Source organism: Takifugu rubripes, chromosome 8 (genome assembly GCF_901000725.2).
Source record: "Takifugu rubripes chromosome 8, fTakRub1.2, whole genome shotgun sequence".
Classification (NCBI taxonomy): domain Eukaryota; kingdom Metazoa; phylum Chordata; class Actinopteri; order Tetraodontiformes; family Tetraodontidae; genus Takifugu; species Takifugu rubripes.
Window position 1 is genome coordinate 14631333 of NC_042292.1, and position 19553 is coordinate 14650885.

The window sequence follows — 19553 nt, forward strand, 5'->3', positions numbered from 1 at the left end:
AACTAGTCTGATGCGGTGGAGTTAGTGTAGAACTGCATGTAGCAGATCCAACCTAACTAACCAAACTAATGTCCACAACGCCACCTTAGGACTTTCACCTAAAGATTTAACAGTTCCCTTCTTGGGGGTTTCCCAAAGACCACCCATGTGCAGGTAAATTCACAAATGAATAGAGGCACAGTGAATTAACCTTTATTTAACAATTGATAAAATAGTTCCACGTGCTTAAGATGAACAGTCTTTATGGTTCAATTCCAACAACAAAGAAAATTATGGATCCCTCGTCCAGCCGTCACAAAAGCCCTTCGGGGTACAGCTGGGTAGAGAGAGGGAACTATGCCAACTAGCTGTGGCAGAGGTCACTACAACTTTAAAGGAATCCACCATAAATACACACAAAGCTACAAACCCAAACCACAACACAAGGAAAACCTACATAAGTTTAATAGGACCTCTGCACCACTGCTGAGCCAACCTTCCTCCCCCCAAAATCCAAAAACTAAATCATGTATGCTAAAAAGGATTTCCGAGTAAGAAAAACAGAGCCGCTACTTTACGACTAAATGGAAACTGAGAAAAGCAAACAAAAACTAAGAGGCAAGGCAGGACAACCAGCGGCACAACACCCGGCAACTCTGAAAAGAAACAAAACCAACTGTTAATTACATAAACAGTAGCAAACAGAACACCCAAATGATGTTACGTTCTACCTGGGAAGGGTTCACTGAGGCCACACACACCGAACTGGACCGGAGCAATATCACACAGGAATACCACAGCCAGAGGATAAAGAGGGTGCCCAACCAAAATACTGAGGCATATACACAGACCCTCATCAGTAACCACAAATTAGCCACGCCAGGTGTCATCGGGGGCGTGCCACACACCTGCCGGGAACCACCGCAGACAAAATAACCAGACTGGGGACGCGGGAGAGAAATGCGATACCCACATACCCAGTAACCATCCGGTTCCACTAGCTTTGGTCACGTTACCCAACGTGCCCTTTAATCTGACCTGGCTGAACAGCTGCTGCACCAAGATAAACTGTTGTTGCGTCTGTAAAGTTCTCAGCCGATGCTGCGCACGTTTGTTTTTGCTAACCTGGTCCTGAAGTAGCGTGCTGACTTGTTTGAAATTAGTTCTGCCTGTCTGGCCAGGTCATTAAACAAAGACGTTAAACAGCCAGTGGAGACTATTTCAGAACAAACTGATGTTTCTACTCTTCCCGGTTGGAATGAAGCTCTGGTGTGGTCATCCAATGACAAACCGGAGGGTGTCGCTCGGGGGAACGAGGCTTACGTAACGGCAGAACTGATGACTGATGTTCCGCTGCTCGGTAGCGCCGCGCCAGCACAGTCACAGCTGGAAAGGCTCGTCTCATGTTCATTTCCCCTCCGCTCCTGCCTGAGAGGACTCATTGTGTAGCTGGAACCAAAGGCCAAACCGTCAGCGTTAAATGTCAAATACAAACACAAATGCGGTTTATAAAAGACCCCGATTGATCACTCATGATAACCTGGCTGGTTGGCATTTTTCTGTTTTTCACTTTTTCTCAAATAGGGACACATTTAGAACTGTTTTATTTCAATATTTTCTTCCTCTACATTCAACGTCGTTGGGTTGCTCAGCTTCTCTTGTGCTTTCTGACAGCAAAATATTATCCAGAATATCTAATCTTCATCATTACCATCGTTTTTACAATGATTAAAGATGCATAAAAATATGATCTGAACAGGTTTCGGATGGTGTTGATGTTGGGCCCCCTGTGGTCGGGCTCCTGGGAGCCGCCCCTGCTCCCTTCCTGCGCTCCTTTCAACACTAGGTGTGTTTGTTTATTTACCTGCTGAGTCCGACCCGGGCGGGGACGTTCGGCCCCTCGGCCCTGCTGCTCGCTTTCTCGAGCTCAACCAGGGTGGACTGTACTAACTGGAGTCTCGGGCGGGGGGAGAAAAATGAAAACGTTCACTTGTTTGAGTTTAATTCATTAAAAATAACAAATCTTAACAGATCTGTATGATACATTTACTTGGGTTGAAGTGTCTTTTTAACGGATGTAGGTTTTTACACGGATTATTCGATCGCGCTATACATTTTCCCCCTCCCCCAAACTCCATCTCTCCATCTTGTCTGTTTATTGACCGCTCCACATTGATTCCCCCCACCCCGTGCAGATATTGTCCTCCTGCTGGAGAGAGGAAAAACAACACTTGAGGGAAACTGGGGAAAGAGAAGGAGCGGACAAGAGAGGAGGTGGGAAAAAGTGAAATATCCGGCAATTCGCGGGGAGACGCGGGGACAGGTTGGGAAGAGAGCTGGACGGAATTCTGCAAGCGGAGCAGCAGACTCGACACTCATCAAAGTTTTCGCTTTTGTGCAAATTTCTTGCTTAGATTAAAGGTAAGTTTACATCCTTTAGTATCATATATGTGTTTATACCCCCCCCCCCCCCCCCCCAACACACACACACACACACCTTCCCTGTGTCCTAATACAGCAACAGCGCAGAAAGGCTGCAAAATAAGGACATAAAGGGAAAAAGATGCGTTTTCGCGACTTTCGTGCGGGCATGTGCGTCGACCTGAACCAAGCCGACCTCTTTTGATGAGAATGTTGAAGTCAGCCAGTCCCCCCCCTCCCTCCTCCTAATGTTTTCCTCCACGGTTGAAACCCCCCAAAGCACGCCATCGGTCCCCCCGGAACCAAAATTCAGCCACAGGGCTCCAATTGGACACGCGAGTAGAATTTTGATTTATTTTGCATGCGCTCGAGTTTGGAGACGACTGCGTCTGTGTGTGCGTGTGTATTATTGACGCGCACATGTGGGACAGCCAGCAGCTCTTTGTCCCCCCCCCCCCCCACCCTCACGCCGTGTCCCTCCACAATAATGACAGTTCACACCCACCGCGCAGAGAATATAGGCCAATATTGACATTTTCAGTCCCCCGTGAACTTAAATCATAAATGACCCCCCTCCCGGGTGTCTGTCCGGTCCTCCACGCGCGTCATTGCGCTTCCTTTGTACAGATCAAAGCCGGCCGCTTTGCGGGGCTGAAGCGATTTCACGCGCAAATACCTGTTTTAATCGCGCAAAAAGGGCTTAAATGTTCATACCACTGTGCGCGTGTGTGTGTGTGTTTGGGGGGAGGATGTCCTGGTGTTTTTGGCGCGCCGGGTGGGGTGGTGCACTCTGTGTGGCAATGTCAAATGGAGGTGTGTCCGCTGAGTGCGTGTACACGCACCCCGCGGGCTGGAAGGAAATCGGAAGAGCAACGCTCCGCGTGGCCGGAGAGGCGCGTTCGGCGTCTCGCGGACAGACGTGCGCCGGAGGCATTCCATTTTCTTGCGCGTCGCGCGGGACTCAAGGACACCCACGCGCACGGGATCCACGCGCGCTTGCCAGAGCGAGTCCGCGCGCGGATTCTGTGAGTCATACCGCATTCTGAGACCCGCGAACCTCCCGCTGACAACAGACGTGCACGCGCGCCCGCAGACGCTCCGCAGACTGAGCTCTCCGGGAGAGGACGTCGGTGCGTCCTCCGTGTGTTGGTTTCATATCAGTTTTGGAAGTTTTGAAGTGTCCACATTTTTTTTTAGGGAAACAAAACGTCCCAAATAAAAATCCCCGTTTTATCAGAAAGCCTCGCGGTTTTTGCTCGGTCATGTTTGCTGTGAGATAGCACTGTTTAAAGTACAGAAATATGTCCGTTAATCCGTCCCAGCTGGTGTCTGCAGACCCTCCGGGAACTATTCCGGAGTCTCTGAAGCTAGAAACAGTTGTCACAAATAGTTTTGAAGGGGTAAACTAGAGGAGGAGCTAAGCTTCTGCATTGTTAACCAATAATAGAGCTTGTTTAGAGTCTATTGCCATCTAACCAGACAAAGGGGCAGCAGCAAATTAGCTCCGAGCCCCCTCTAAATGAGGGCAATACTTGCACGTTTCATAATGGTTGGACACTTCTAGAGTGTCTCTGTCCTCGTCTTCAATGGCTCTTTACGTGAGCCTTTTCGGAAAAACAATAGGACAACTTCTGCTGGAGTGAGGACGAGGTTAACTTTGTCCCTCAGGACAAACCTACGACTGCTGGAATTTACTCCTTTTCCTCTGGTTGTCAAGATACGAGGGTTATCGTGCTAGCCAGGGAAATAAATGATTTCTGAGTGTTCCCATGGATCCAGTTCACAATGACGGAGCGTTAAGTTAATAAGGATAGTGATGTTAAACCATTTGACCGCATTTCGTTGCCTCCCGGGCGCTGACTGTGTTGCCATGGTGGCTATTGACTGCAGTGACCCGATTGTGTTCATTCCATTTGCTACTGACAGTTTGCTCGCAAAAGCTCCCAAACCACATGTTCGCAAAGGCGGGACACTTTCAGGTGTGCTAGCCTCCACATGGTAGCTAGCCTCTACATTAGCAGCAGCTTTACGTCCAGTGGTCAGTTAGTCGGTGACGGCTGACCTGCCTTTGTGAGGTCGTAGGTTAGCTGTAAGGCAGTCGGATGCTAACAGAGTGGAAAGAAAAATACAGGTGTTTGATTGAAGTCATTCATTTTTTGAGATAACGAAAGAAACTGAGTAGACATTGCTAGCGTGTTTCTTTGGTCCAATGCTGGCTGAATAAAATTGTAGAATGTTATGCATAATGTGATAAACCGTAAACACTGGCACTTATTTGTCATGTTACAAGTGTACTTGCTCTTTGTGTGACGGGAGTTTACTCAAGCATAATCCCACCGGCACCTCATCTGTTGACAGTCCCAATATTAGCATTTACTCCCACCGTGTTTGCCCAACCGGGGTTGGCCGGAGGTAAATACGACATGCTCGTCCTGCTATATTGGCTGAAGATCGCGAATGTATATGAAATAGAATAATTCTGCCCTGTTTTTGAGAGATCGTTCTCCAATGGTCACGTCAGAAGACACATCGTTGACATAGCTGTTGACAGGTCGGTGAACCGGGCCAGCGACCAGCTAAAAATGGACTTCTGAGAATTGCTTCAGAGGTTGTTTCAGGCCGCGGGAATATCAAACATCACCGTCGTGTCTGCAGCTGTGTTTAATAGCTTTGTTTACGTGATGATGCACACTTATCATATATGCTAGCAGAGGAGGAAATTTGTGCTGTTTCAAATCTAGAATTAAATTCCACTAAATTCAACAAACCCAATTCTGATATATCCAGTAATATTCAGTATTGCATTAAGATTTGATAAAGAAAACGTGAAAAAGGTGAAAAATAATTCTAATACAGCTTGAAATATTTATTTTAATCCTTCAAATGTCCTGTTGATGATAGTTGGGTATTTAAGAATCCAATAATTATTAATAATTATGTACAAACTTCTAAAAGCTTTAGAAACATTCATTGGGCCCTTTGATCCTTTCATCTCAGCCAGAATATTTTTCGAAACGCTCCTAGAAAGCCGCTGCGATGTTTATGACGACAGGCGAGGCGTTGTGATTAAACTCCGCCCGTGCAGCCGAAGACAGGTCAGCTATTTTGATACGACTCCTGTTATATTTGGCACTCGCGTGAGTGAAGACGAGCACGTGACGCCAACGTGGAACAATCACACTCGCTGCCGAGGAGCCTCACCCTAGTCTAGTCTGACTAATCTTTTACTTCTGTGCCGTACGCCGCGGCGCTGCGTATAGATTGAATCCCTACGTTTGCCGTGGGCGTCCCGGAGCGGGCCCCAGGATGGGGGTCAGTTCACCATGTACTGGTACTGTGTAGGTGTCTGAGCTTGGTAGTTTTGTGCTGCCATGTAGGTCACAGCGTGTACGTTTTTGAAAGCGTGTGTATGTTTGTCAGCGGGGGGTCCTCCTCGCTCCTTTACCCCGATGGCCGGGGGCCAAAAACAGACCAGGCAACACAAAGCCCCGTCTGTTCCCACAAGCCTGAAGATCCTCTCAACACCCTATTAGGTAAAGTCTCTGGCCCAGCTCCGTTCATCTTTCTTTGATTTGGGGCGTTTTGTTGCGTCATCAGTAAAAACTCAACAATTTGACGACGATACTCGGATCTTTTTGTCAAATGGAACTGACCTGAATGCACCCGAAATGTGCATTCAATGCAGCGGCGCGGTGTGCGTTTGGTTCAGCGATTCCATGGAGCACAGTTATGTAATTTAGAGTGTTTGTCAATATAGATCGGGTGAAGGCAAGAAATAGGCCAAAAACACACACACTCCAGAGGTCATGCCTCCCCCACGTAGCATTTCCCTGACACGCATTCCAACATAGTAGCTTTGATGTAGTGTGTTTGGTATTAGCTTAGCTTTAGCTGCTGAAAACTTATACTGTGGCTTTGTATTGATGGTGTATTTTGCTGTCAATCTTAGCTCATGCTAATGGTGGCAACATCTGGATTAGCCTTTGCTTAAATGTGTGTGATTCCATGGTGTGTGTCTGGTCACAAATTTGTTGCCTTGCTACCATCATAGAGTCGTCAACAGAGTTTCATTGAACCACTTAGGCCTACGTGTCATTTTTCAAGGTCATCATTAGCTTAGCCTATTGTATCTGCACAACAGGTAAACAAAAGCCTCATGCAACCCTCATCCAAAACTTAAGCATGTGTGACAGAACTGTGTGAATACCCCCTTATCCATATCTGTAGCTGTAGAGGTTGGTAGCCATGATAGCAGAAGCACCATATCATCACAGGAAGGGTATCTCTTCACGATGGACTGACAGTTCTGTAACAATTTAAGCACACGTGTTTAGACATTGAATTAACATGGCTGTTATGCCAGTTTAGCGCCAACTCTGTTAATCCATACACAGCCTCAACAACTCCGCACCCGGATATGTCATGTAAGATGTATCTTTAAAGATATTCATGCTAACCCGTTTCCATTGTCATTATTTATTTTGGACTAGTTTTAGTAAACTCAGATCACAACACCAAACACAAGCTAGCGCACCTGTCAGCAAATATGTCACAACAGTGAAGTCGTTTGTTTAAAATGCACTTCTGATGATTAGCTTATGAGCTCATTTTTACCGAGGCCTCATCAGGAGCCTGGTCATCTGAGCCGAGGCGATATCGCAATGGAAGAGAAACCGAGCGGCCTGTCATCGAAAAGAAGAAGCTAGCCGAGCAATGGAGGGCTCACAAAGATGTGCTGAGAGACGAGGAGGGAAAACAGGCTTTTCTCAGTGGCTCTTTCAATCCTGTGTTTGTGTTTTTCCTGGTGAACAAGGGTGAACCGCGTTGGCACATCCACCCCCTGTGGGACGCAGGGAGGGGGTGAGGGAAGGTTTTGGCCCCTCTTAAGGTCTCTATGGTGGCCTCTGTTGTGCCCCCCCCCACCTCTCTCTCTCTCCTTGGCTTCAGACATTTGTCGATCATGTCTTTGCTTTTCTGGTCTGGGGGCCATATTTTGTCCTAGCAACAGGTCCCCCAGATACCTCTGATGTTGCAGGTGAACCACAGTTGCTGCAAAGAGCTGCAGAAGAAAGTAAAATAATGCGGTCATGCATGAAACTAGAGTTTGGAATAATACTTTTAAAGGTAGTGTTTCAACAACAATAATGAATCGACTTTTAACACAGTAAACCAGACTCAACTGCATTAAAAGCTAAAGGCTACATAAAATCATAGCCATCATTTGTAGCTGTTATCGTCAAACATTGAAGCAGGCGCATTTCTGTTAACTCTCAATTCTGTCTGACAATATTTCGTATGTTTCCGAACACAAAAAAATAACATTAGCAAAGCAGTACAAAGGGCAAAAGTGCAGCCAGGAAGGAAGGAAATCATGAAGAGATTAAAAGATTGGGATTAAATTAATGCCTAACATGCTTTATTGTGGGCTGCATTAATCATAGTGAGTATTAGGAAAGCTGATCGATCCTTTTTAGAACATCTGTATGCTAACATGGTAGTATGCCTGCTACCCTCAGGCACCCAAAGCTTCGTTTTCTGTAATTTGTTTAAATCTTTTGCTTAACGTCATAAGGGTAAAACGTCGCTCAAAGCAAATTAAACGCAACCGCAGCCTTATGGATGTCGAACAGCCTGAAACACTCCATCACGCTGAGTCGCCTCTGTCTGCTGAACATCTCCAGCCTCTGACCTTTCAGCCCACATCCTGGATACAGGCGACCTTAATGCTCAGCGCCCTATTTTAGCACTCTGCTAATGTTAGAGTCTTTGTTCGGACTGGATCATCTCAAAGCAGGAAGAAATGGGCAACAGTAGACAAACAGTGTAGAGAGCGCCACCTACTGGTCCGGCGAGGTGTCATGGGATGGATGGCCGGAGATTGTAGAGAGGACGTCGTTGTCCAATCAGGTTGGTGAGGCACGTTGTCCTCAGGGAGCTACTTGTTATAGCTGACTTGGTGTGAGGTCACGTGGGGGGGGGGTGCTTAAATGTCAGCGAGGCATCTGATTGTGAACACGCTCGGAATCAAGCGCGGGCTCGTTTAGCCGGACAAATCTGATACATGAAATCCGCAACCTGTTTGGAGCAACAGATGAGCTGGACAACTGTTGACGGGCAGCTGCTGAAACGAGCTGAAGGCGGATCTTAGGCTTGTGGTGGCTTCTCCGTGCTTTGGTTGCGTATTTTTCTCTGGCTAACACACTATCTGCGGCCTCCTCCCCCTCTCGCTCCCCACGCTAGTCTGTCCTTTTCCCTCCGTCACGACGTTCCTGTTTCCGCTGGTGACAGACGGCGCCTCCTGTGCAGTTTAACAGTTATTGTACGCTCCAGATCACACTGACTCACAGTAGCAGGAGGGGGAGGAAAAAAAGGGTTGATGGAGGGAGTTAGGCCGATTAAAATGTGACAGCGTAGAGGGAGCAGATTAAATGGAATGGCAGCGTTCCGTGCATCGCTGTGGCTTAATGCGCAGCAGCGGTCATGTGACGGCTCTTTTTTCTTCCCGTCACCTTGACCACTTTTATGTCTCCCATGATGCTTTGCTGGTGTCTGTGGGGTTTGAGTAAACAAGAACAGAATGATCAGTGTGCTGCGGCTGTTGGTGAATTTCTGGAAAACGTTCCCACTTTGATGGACATTTATTGCTCACAGCTCCTCCGACTGTTTAAATGAGAGTTTCTGCCGGTATTGCGGAGATTTGCACTCAGTCGGACAGAAATCCTCCAGCCACACCAACATGCACATGGAGTATTTATATACCCGCCGTCGGGATGTGCCAGAGGCGTAAAAACACTGTGGCCCAAGCTTGATATGTTAATCTTGTACATTTGTCTCAGGAATACGTGCAGCAGCGGGAAATAAAGCCCGATAAAAACCCTTTTTACGTTGTTCTGTTCAGACCAAAACAGCGGCGAAAATGGATGCGCTGTTGCAGCCTCGCCATGGCAACAGAGGTTATTGGGAATAGCCAAGCATACCGCTGCAGGTCAGGACCGTCACAGCAGAATATTTTATGACCTTATCAAACCAAACTGACTTAGTTGTTAGCCTTTTTGGGATTGGCCAACAGGTGGCGGTGTTAGCAAAATTCAACTCCTAGCCTTTTTTTCTTTGGTTATTTCGTCGTAGTTGCATTTTAATCGTAGTTTAGTGATGTGTTTCCTGTGCGTGCGTCAAAAGTTACAGCTTTAAATGCCAGAGCAGGCACGGCGCCGGATCCACCTGCGCCCCCCCCCCCCCTCCTCCATTTAAGCTTTCACACTGCAGATGGCACAGGTGCATTCTGGGAAAGCATGTGCTGATGTGCATCACGATTACCTGTGCTGATTTTCCACCACATTGGTATTGGAGCGCCTCTCGCAGCTCATATGCAAAATTGATTTGCCCCCGTTGCTATGTAACGGTCAGATGTGTTTCATCCTCGATTTTATTTCGTTTATGATTGTATAAACAGGTAAATAGGAGTTTTCCTTTAAGTCACGCCAGGTTAGTTACAGCTAAGTCACGACCGCATCGTGGTATTCTCAGGAAACGTCGTGTTTTTTGTGTCCACCTGCAGAGCCTCACCACTCACCTCTGCTGACAGGGATCATTAATTAACTCTCATCACGTCTCGGAGCTCCAGCGACGTCCCGGAGGAATAGATAAATGGCATTTAATCACTCTTTTCTTTATCGTTCCTCTCTTTTATTCCCTGCTTCTCTCAGGAGGCGACGCCATGACGACGGAAATGCAGGAGATCGCCATCACAGAGGACAAGCCTCTGCTCACGGGTCAGGCCGATGCCAAGGTCAGGCGCTCGTGCACGTCCCTGATGCATGCACAGATGTAGAAAAGGCTGAATATGGTGTACATGAGCACACACACAGACACACACACACTGCAGCTGCAGTACTGTCTCAGATCTGTTTGACGTCAAAGCCTTGAGGCAGCAGCTCCTCTGCTCTGCTTTTGTTTTTGCAAATGTAGCGCAGCTTTACTACTGACACCTGCTGGACGATCAGCGGAACTACAATAATTCCAGCTGTAATTTCTTTATGGTAATGTACCAAAATCTGTAAATAATCTACAGCAGACGACTGTGAATGATAATGTGATGACCCATCCATGACACAGATGCAACAAACCTAAATTTTAAATGGAAATAAAGGAAAAAAAACTGGGGCACAACATCCATCCATCTTTATCTGGTACTCTCTTGATCTTCTCTTTCCTCCCTCATCTCACTCAGTTATTAATCCAGAGCTGCTGAATAAACCCATAAAAAGCAGCCAAACATACCTAAAAACGGTTGATGTTTTTCTAGGATGCTGAGCTGGCTGCCAGGATACTCCTGGATCAGGGGCAGGTGAGTGTGTTTGTCATAAGTCATCATTTTTCTCCTGTTTTCATTCATATCATCTGCGTGTTTCTGCCACACTGGAGGACAAATGTGCATTTTATGTCGAGGGTGTGAAATAAGTGTCTCCCCCTCCAGGAGCACAGCATCGAGACCCCTCACGGCGTCGTCCACGCCACCCTCCACGGCGCCGGCGCCACTCGCAGGCCCGCGATCCTGACGCTCCACGACGTGGGTCAGGACAGTAAGTGCTCCCTCCCCGCTGCTCCCTTCACACCACCGCGTCCCATTTACTGCCTGTTTCTCTCCCCCGACAGGTAAGAGCTGCTTCTCCACCCTGTTCAAGTTCGAGGAGATGCAGGAGATCGTGAAGAACTTCACCTTGATTCACATCGACACTCCGGGGCAGGAAGAGGGCGCCGCTGCCTACCCCGCAGGGTACGGCTTTATCAGCTGATGCTCTCAAGTGACCTTTTTAAATCCCTTCCTATAATCCCGTATCGTCTTTAATACCATCCGCCAGAGGTTTAAAGAAAAGATCTCCATCTCCTCATATACTTTGTCAAACTTTTCCTCTAGTGGATTAGCTCTTTTATGCCACCATTAGCAGCTGAATATCGCCACCTGGTGCCTCTCAAAGATACTTCGGTCTCTCAAACTAATAACGACTGTTGAGTTTATCTGTCTTGTGCGCCACAGTTATCAGTATCCCTCCATGGAGACCATAGCGGAGATGATCCCCACCGTCCTGCAGTTTTTCAAGTGAGTTCATTTTTTTATTTTCTATCAAGTGCTCCATTTTCCATCAAAACTGCTGCACTTCTTTAGTAATTCTGTCCTCCTCTCAGCATCCGCACAGTGATCGGAGTGGGCGTCGGAGCCGGAGCCTACATCCTCTCCAAGTTCACAGTCAGTGTCCCACCTGAGCTCACGTGATTTGGTCCTTGACCGTCTTGCTGACGTTTTGTCCTCTTGTCCTCCTCAGCTGGCCAACCCGGATTCTGTGGAAGGCCTTGTTCTGATCAATATCGACATCCAAGCTCGAGGGTGGATAGACTGGGCTGCTCAGAAGGTGCGTTTGTCCTCCTCCTGTCTCAGTATTTGGATGTCCCCCCCTCTGACTCTACGTTGCCTCCCTCTCCTCCGTGTAGCTGAGCTCGGTGACGTCCTCCCTGACCGAACAGATCCTGACGCACCTTTTCAGTCAGGTACATGCAGCGGTAATAACATCAATGTAACAGGACATGGCCGCCGCCATTGCAAAAATGTTGGTTTTCCCACAGGAGGAGATGTCGGCAAACACAGATCTAGTCCAGTCTCACAGAGACCGCATTTCCAAAGCCTCCAACCTGGTCAACATAGAGCTCCTGTGGAAAAACTACAACAGGTAACTTTGCCACCAATCAGCAGGTAAACTCAGATTTATACCCAACGACAGTCCACTGATGCGTTCCTCCTTTCCCTTTGCAGCCGCCGAGACTTGAACATTGACCGCAACAGCACATTTAAGTAAATATCCTCTGAATGTTCACAGTCTCTCTGTTGATGTGGAATCCTCCTCTTAATTCCTCTCCTGCCATCCTCAGGTGCCCGGTTATGTTGGTAGTGGGTGATCAGGCTCCATATGAGGATGCTGCTGTAAGCTTCACCTGCTGTTTTTATTTATGACTCTTCCTCCACCTTGCAGCGATTAAGTGTATTTCTCGTTGTGGCCACTAGGTGGAATGCAACAGCAAAATGGACCCAACAACGACTTCATTCCTGAAGGTACTTTTCTGGTTTTTACCCCTTTTTTGGACCTTTTCTTGACGTTGTATTCACACGGCTCTCGTCTCTGTCGTCAGATGGCAGATGCCGGTGGTCAACCTCAGCTGACTCAGGTAACATCCCATTCAAACAGTCTAACTGTCAAAAGATCTTTTCCAACTTCATTTGTTGAATGAAATTGTGTAAATCTGGCTGTCTCCACCAGACTTATTAACTTATTATTTAATTTGTAGACATATTTGAGCCACAAATAGAGGGATAAAAGTATGACGTTTGCTGTTTGTAAGTTTGTAATTTTAAAGAAAAACCCTCAACAGTAACAAAAAAATCCATATTTTTTTTATTGGGAACCACTATTTAGCAACATGAAATCTAAAAACATCTAATGCACTTCAAATAATAGAAAAACACAGAATCAGTGGTGTTCAAAAATGATTGTAGACACCCTGGATATAAAAGGATGATATTCAGATGTGATAACAGGAGAAATGGAGATGTTCCAACAACGATGGAAAACGCATCAAAATTCCTAGTTTTAGCACATTTTCTAGAAAAAAACGTATGTACGTCATCCAAGTGCTTAAAAAGATACACATACAGTAGATGTGAATCAGGGACGGGTTCTACTCACTAGTCAAGTGTAAAATTGTTACATCTCCCAGCAGCCGTCTGATTAAACTTTTGGAAAATATTTAGTCTTGCAACACTATAAATGAGCATTTCTGTGTGTTTGCAGCCCGCAAAACTGACCGAGGCATTCAAGTACTTCATCCAGGGAATGGGATACAGTAAGTTTTCCATATCAGATCGTGATTCCCCTGGCTGTCGACAAATCCCTAAAAAGTCCAGGAATCCCGGTAGCAGCTATTATCTTTGTAGCTAAAGCATGATGGAGCTTAATCCTTTAGGGACACAGAGCCTCATTGTAATCCAGAAACTTTTCGGAAATCCTTCGAGCTGAGTAAATCCCACATAAACATGAGAGCAGATTAATTTATTCTGATGCAGCAAATTACTCATATCTGAAAATATCCGCAAGTGTTCTGGACGCTGTTACACGGCTACGTTTTCTGCTTCCTTCTTCTCCACAGTGGCTTCCTCTTGCATGACCCGCCTGTCGCGCTCCCGCACTACCTCCCTGTCTTCCTCCTACTCCATGGATGGGTCTCGCTCGCGCTCCCGCACCCTGTCCCAGGGCTCGCAGGGTGGCCAGATGCCTCCGAGCCCCTCCCAAACCATGGAGGTGTCCTGTTGAAGTGGGAGGGTTAGAAATTCGTCAGAAAGCAGATAAATAAATTGGAGAGAGTGAGAGAGTGAGTGATAAGGTGAAAGAAGACATGAAATAATACAGGAAGAAGACAAGTGGCTTACTTATTTGTCACAAACCAACTCTAACCCGGAGGGATGCACCGAGAGGGGGAGGGAGGATGAGGAACATTAAAACTTCCGCATTTTGCACCTCACACGATGGCCTCTTCCTCTCCTCACATTTTCCCATCAGCTAAGGTGGAAAAAGGCTGCTTTATAGCAAAAAAGGCTAGTAGACATTAATAAATAAAGGTGTGAGGGGAATGATAAAAACCCATCCTCTCTCTCCCTCCGCCAGCGCCCATGTCAGCCCTTTAATTTAGCTAACGAAAGCACACACCTAACCTAAAATAACAACTTTAATCATAGCTGTTGATGGCAATGAGGATAGTGGAGAAGCTGAAAATGCTAAAGATGTAGTAGAATTTTTTTAAATAAATAACTATTGTTTATTACGCCATGAATTTTCAAAGGAATAGATAATTAAATATACAATACTAGCAGAAATGAATCTAATGATATGTGTGTCTTTTTGTGTCATTATTTTTGTAACCTGCCTCAGCAAGGAGCTGAAGCTACCTCATGTGGTATCAACCAATGAGAGCTGTTATGGTGACTGCTTCCTCCTTGCCAGGTTCCTCTGTCTTCCATTTTCCCTGTCTGTAAGGGACTGTTTTATTTTTCTCCAATAGATTTAAAGCAAACGGGCGGGAAGCTTCTTTGTTTTGTCGGACTGCGTGGAAGCTGCATGCCCGTTATCATCCCATCTGAATTTTGGCTGGAGAGTCATTTTGTTTTGTACTCTGCTGACGAGTTGATGGGATTCGAATGTGTCTCTCACTGTTTTGTTTGAGTGTTTTTCTTTTGTTTGCTTGTGAAGGCCAGCGAGATTGAGGAGCTAGCGTTCTAACCCTAGTAAGTAATGCTTCCAACGATGATCCTGTCTTCTGATCCACTCTTGATTCTTTCTCAACGGGACGCTTTCACACCGGATACTTGCAGGAATACGGTTGTAAGAGCTATTTAGCTGTGCGACCAGGGATATTAGCCGAACCAACAGTGGCACATCTTGTGAATGCTAAAATATTTAGCAAACAAGAAGCATTTCTCCTCCCCCGACAGTCAAATCTCCAAGCGCTGCACTGTGCCTTTCTCCAAAGAATATACATTTATCTGGGTTTTCTCATTTGTTTAGTTTCCAAAAATTTGGAGCTAAAGTAGTCCCCTCTAAAAAGGAATGCTTCAGGTAAATAATTCTATAAAATTTGGATGAGTTTGTCCGGTGTAAAAGGTACCACAGACATCACTCAGTAGCATTCTAGTTTTTAATTTCTAGGTGCATGCGTGGTCAGGAAGGATTATTGTGCTAATCAACTGAGTCAAAGCTCTTAGCCTTGCATACTTGAGTTTGGAGTGCATACATGCGATTTCTGACACGTGTGAAGATGTGTGAAAGTGTACAAATTGTGTAAGCACAATTAAAGCAGCAAGGAGGGCAAGGGGTCCAATGACAAAGTTGATAAACCCAGCTAGCATCAGTCTGGAGACCAAGGAAGCCCCCTGTCATTTCATAGCAATACACCAGCCCCTTCACTGCCAAAAAGCTGAAACAGAAGTATTTTTCAGAGGATGCAACATTTATGGAGATGTTGCTTTTTTTACATTCATAATTTGAGTTTCAACAGCCGGGACTGGGAAGTTGGGTTTAGGTGTCGAGTCCCATACAGTTACCAGACTTTTAAGATCATGATTTCTGAACTTAATTTACTGGGGAAAAGGATAACTGGTGACTAATTAACTGCCATTTTAAAATATGTTAGCGCTAAAACGTCCACCACTAGAGGGCGCCTGTTCTTAAGTTTCCTTTTTTTTTTTTTTTAAATGCAATTTGAGATTTGTACAATTTTCTGCTGACAAGCAGTTTTTACTCCCAAAAGCAAGACGTTGGAGGGTAGTTTTTTGTTTTTAAGTAATTTCCCTAAAGCTTGCCACTGCCTTGCAACCACCAGACTGATCCTTTCATTGAAATGGCCTGTGTTTGGACCCCCTGATATTCACAGAGTGCATTTGTAGGCGCACATTTGTTTTCTGACGAGTCTCACTTGGGTTTTCGTTAACGAGCGTCAGTGTTTTTCATTTTTCGAGTCACCTGTAGGCTGCCCGTTTGATTCGCATGCTGTCTAGTGCTACTTTTCCGAACCTGCTGGACGAAGCAGAGGCAGGGCGACAGTCTTAATGGTGGTGGGATAAAGACGGCAGAGGCCTGGGGTAGCATGTTATGTTGTAACAGTGAAGGCAGCAACATCACCAAATAATGAGCGGAGACTCAAGAAGGATATTGCCAAATAAGGGAAATGGAGTGGTACTTTATTGTTGAGTTGAGCAGGGTTGTGTGACTGTGAATGTCCATTTTGTCTCTGAATTTTTACTTTGATACTTTGTCAGTTTTCCTTTCCCCTATTTGTTTTTTTGAAACTTATTTTTTTTATTTTGTTCGATCTCTGTGACGTGTTAGTTTACTGTCCTGATGTGCTCACAAATTAGTTAACTGTGATAGTTCTCGTGTAACTTTTTTAGCATTAGCTCTGATAAAGGACAATAATATAATTAACAAGAAAAGAATATTAATATTGAGGAAAATACAATCAGATTTACTTGTGTGGCTACGTTCTCTGTGTAAAACAATGGACAAACTAAAAAAGGTAAACGTAAATATTAATAAAACTTCAGAAACATTTTGTGTCTCCTGTCTTTAATATGTAACATTATGCCAACTTATAATAACAAAACAATATGCCATTTATCAAGGAACAGGAATCTCTGTAGTCTTTCCTCATTTGGATATAATTTGCTCACATATTCAATCAGAAAAATTAAATATCTTTGACAAAAAACCACCCAATGAGAAGACTGTGTCTAAGGTGTAGATGTAGGGCAGACCCAGAGACTTAAGACCAAGAAGTTCATGGAACATGTCAAAGGATGCATCGGACATAAGTTGGAGAATCTTCAGCGGATTTTTGCAGTTTGCAGCCAACAAGATCTGTGAGGGCAACAAATCCACTAAAGGTACCAGAAAGTAGACCATGGCCCTATCTACTTTTACAACACTCCCCATGGCTCTAGCCCTGTCTAATTTCTTCAAGGCCACATCAATGTTTTCCTTTAAAGCCATGAACACTTGTTGTCTGGTTTTCATGTGATGGTCAAACCTGCTGATTGAAGGTTCAGGGTTGGGCTCGAGCTGTTTGTAGCATCTTTCAGTGAACTTGGTCTGGTTCCAGTATAGTTCAATGGACACCTGTGCCTGTTGCAGGTCTTCCATAGCTTGCCTAATGCAGTTCTGATCCTGAGGTTTCATTTGGAGTAAATGTGCAAATGCACGGTTGTAACATGCAAATGCTGCCCAACAGGGGTCTTCCAGTATGGCCTTAGAGTACATCAGGATACTTTGTTCAAAAAGGCCCCTTTTCAGCAGCTCGTTGCCAGTGGCAGTGTAATAATGCAGATTTGATAAGGGGGATTCACCTTTTTGGAGCTGTCCTCTCGCAGTGTCCAGGTCTGTGCTGAGTTTTTCATCCAACTTCTCAGTGGAATCATTGTCTTCACTGTTGGTGAGTAGCCAGAATCCCCAGTATTCATTCAGTGCGGAGAGCTCTAATTCAGAGGAAGTTGCTGGCATTTTATCTCGTGCACTTAGGTACTTTTGAAACAGATGTTCTTTCATTTTCATATTTGGGATGTCTTGCTCCAAAAGGGTAGAAAGCCTTTTAGCTGCAATCTGATCCCTCACATTTTTTACCTTGTTTATCTCCAAATCCGAGGTGTTGCTCAAACTGGAAACCAGTGCCTGCCGTAGCAGTGAGGTGTCCTTGCATTGAGTTCTCAGAAAGAGTTTAAAGATCAACACAAATTCAGCTCTATGACATGATTTAAGGTTTAGTACATTTTCCCACAAAGTTATCAATTTTCTCAAGAGAGACAGACATTGAAGTGGCTCTGGCAAATGGCTGCGACAGACAATGAGTTGAGCCGACCCCGGAGATCCTTGTCTTGCTGTGCGACCAAATGCCTGAGCTTCAACACGGCTGTTTTCAGGCAGGAACGTCTGAACAACAAACAAACCTCCATCTGCCTTTACCTGATCGCTAACCTTAAAATCGGTGCCACGACCAGCAAGATTTGTGGCTATGATGATGTCTCCTCCCATAAGTTCTTTGGCAAAAATTGCTCTGTTGTCCATGTTGTTGCTGACAAAAAGCTTTGCTTCTTTATCTCTGAGAGATCTTTTAATGGTCTTTGCTCGTCTGATTGTCTCACAGATGATCAATGCGGCTCTTTGGCCCCTGTAACATGTGCCCTTGATTTGTGCTGAGACAACATTGCGGATTGTCTCTATCCATTTTGTTTCCTCATCTACAATTACTCCTTCCACTTCAAAAAACTTTTTTCGTTTGAATGCAGGTATCTGACAGGTCTTGATACCATAGAGCTTTTCCAAGGTTTCCATCTCTGCTTGTTGGCCAAGTGTACCAGTGAGGCCAAAGATCTCAGCTCCATACTTTTGTAGTAAGCCAACATTGGACATGTAGTTTGAGATGGGTGTCATGTTGCTTAACTTCAACTTGTGTTTCAATTCAAGAAACTGGTGCAACCCATCTGACCACGTCATGAAGTTTTCAACAACACCTGTGGAGTTGTAATCAACCGGCACGATCCTCTGCCCTTCCAAGACATACTCGTGGTCCTTGGTCATTTTTTGTGCTTTCAGTGCATTTCTGATCCAAACGTTGATTTTGGAGCGCACCAGTCCTGACAGAAAGCCAGGCACGTAACAGCAGCGATCATCTCTCGTCAGTTCACATGGTGTAAAATGCAGTGAATTTTCAACTTCTTCTTTTATAATTTTCAGGATTCTTTGTTCATCCCCGATGATGGTCTCAGCGTCAATTTCACTGTATTTGTTGACGACAGTCCATATGAATGCTAACAGTGAATTAAGATGTTGTAATGCTGGTATGTCTTTACCCATGTAGATAATATGAAGAGCCTTATCGAGCATGATGGAATCTTCTTCATCCACAATTGCACACAGATATTTTCTCTGCTCAAATATGTCTGTCCGTTCACAAACCTGTGTCAGATGGTCTCCAGCAAATTTTTCAGCAGTACCATAGACAACCTGACACTTATAACACTCTTGTAAGCTAGGTATATCATGCTTATTGGTGTTGCAGTCCACACTGATTTTTAAGGTACTGAAAAGTTTCTTCCAGTCTTCCATGTCTCTTTCTGCAAGGATCGGTGAGCTGCTCAGTATGTGCACAGTTTTCCCTTTCATGGCTTTGAAGGCTGCAAACATTGCCACGATGCAGGACTTTCCCTCTCCCGTGGCAACCTGAATAAACTGTCCGGTTTTGGAAAGAGCCATAATACACCAGCTCACCATCTGCGTTAGTCGTGGGCGAAACTGAGCTCTTTCTGCAGCCCTACAGAGCCTCAGCAAGTCTCCTTCAGTGCCAGAGAGCTTTGCAATAGTTTTTGAACAAAGGGCATCATAGACGGATGACACAATACCTTCAACTTTACTGAGAAGTGCCTCGTTGACATGGTTCAACTTTGTTTGTCTGATTTCCTCAATAATCTCACGCAACTTCTTCTCCTCCTCTTGAGAAAAATAGTCCTTGAGCATTCCATCGGTCACAGCTGCGTCGCGGACCACTTCAACAGCTGTCCCTTT

At 45.4% G+C, this 19553-nt stretch overlaps 1 protein-coding gene across 2 annotated transcripts; it reads left to right on the plus strand.

Moving 5' to 3' along the window:
* Positions 1–2188: 2188 nt before the first annotated feature.
* ndrg2 (NDRG family member 2) lies at positions 2189–16549 on the plus strand. 2 transcript variants are annotated; one of them, XM_003977833.3, is made up of 16 exons: positions 2189–2400; positions 10107–10189; positions 10706–10747; positions 10877–10982; positions 11056–11176; positions 11438–11500; positions 11587–11647; positions 11724–11810; positions 11890–11946; positions 12022–12125; positions 12209–12247; positions 12325–12376; positions 12458–12505; positions 12583–12618; positions 13242–13293; positions 13597–16549. In XM_003977833.3, exons 2-16 carry the CDS (start codon positions 10118–10120, stop codon positions 13758–13760), a joined length of 1104 nt encoding a protein of 367 aa, XP_003977882.1. In that variant the 5' UTR covers positions 2189–2400; positions 10107–10117; the 3' UTR covers positions 13761–16549. The 2 variants fall into 2 exon arrangements, with proteins under 2 accessions (XP_003977882.1, XP_029696613.1); XM_029840753.1 differs by lacking the exon at positions 2189–2400 and adding an exon at positions 3273–3425.
* Positions 16550–19553: the final 3004 nt, after the last annotated feature.

Bases quoted from the DNA above. Each gene is read 5' to 3' on its own strand.
- ndrg2 (XM_003977833.3), top strand. From the start codon at position 10,118: ATGACGACGGAAATGCAGGAGATCGCCATCACAGAGGACAAGCCTCTG. The intron at 11,177-11,437 runs GTACGGCTTTAT...TGTGCGCCACAG, and splicing joins GCCGCTGCCTACCCCGCAGG to TTATCAGTATCCCTCCATGG. The intron at 12,126-12,208 runs GTAACTTTGCCA...TTCCCTTTGCAG, and splicing joins CTGTGGAAAAACTACAACAG to CCGCCGAGACTTGAACATTG.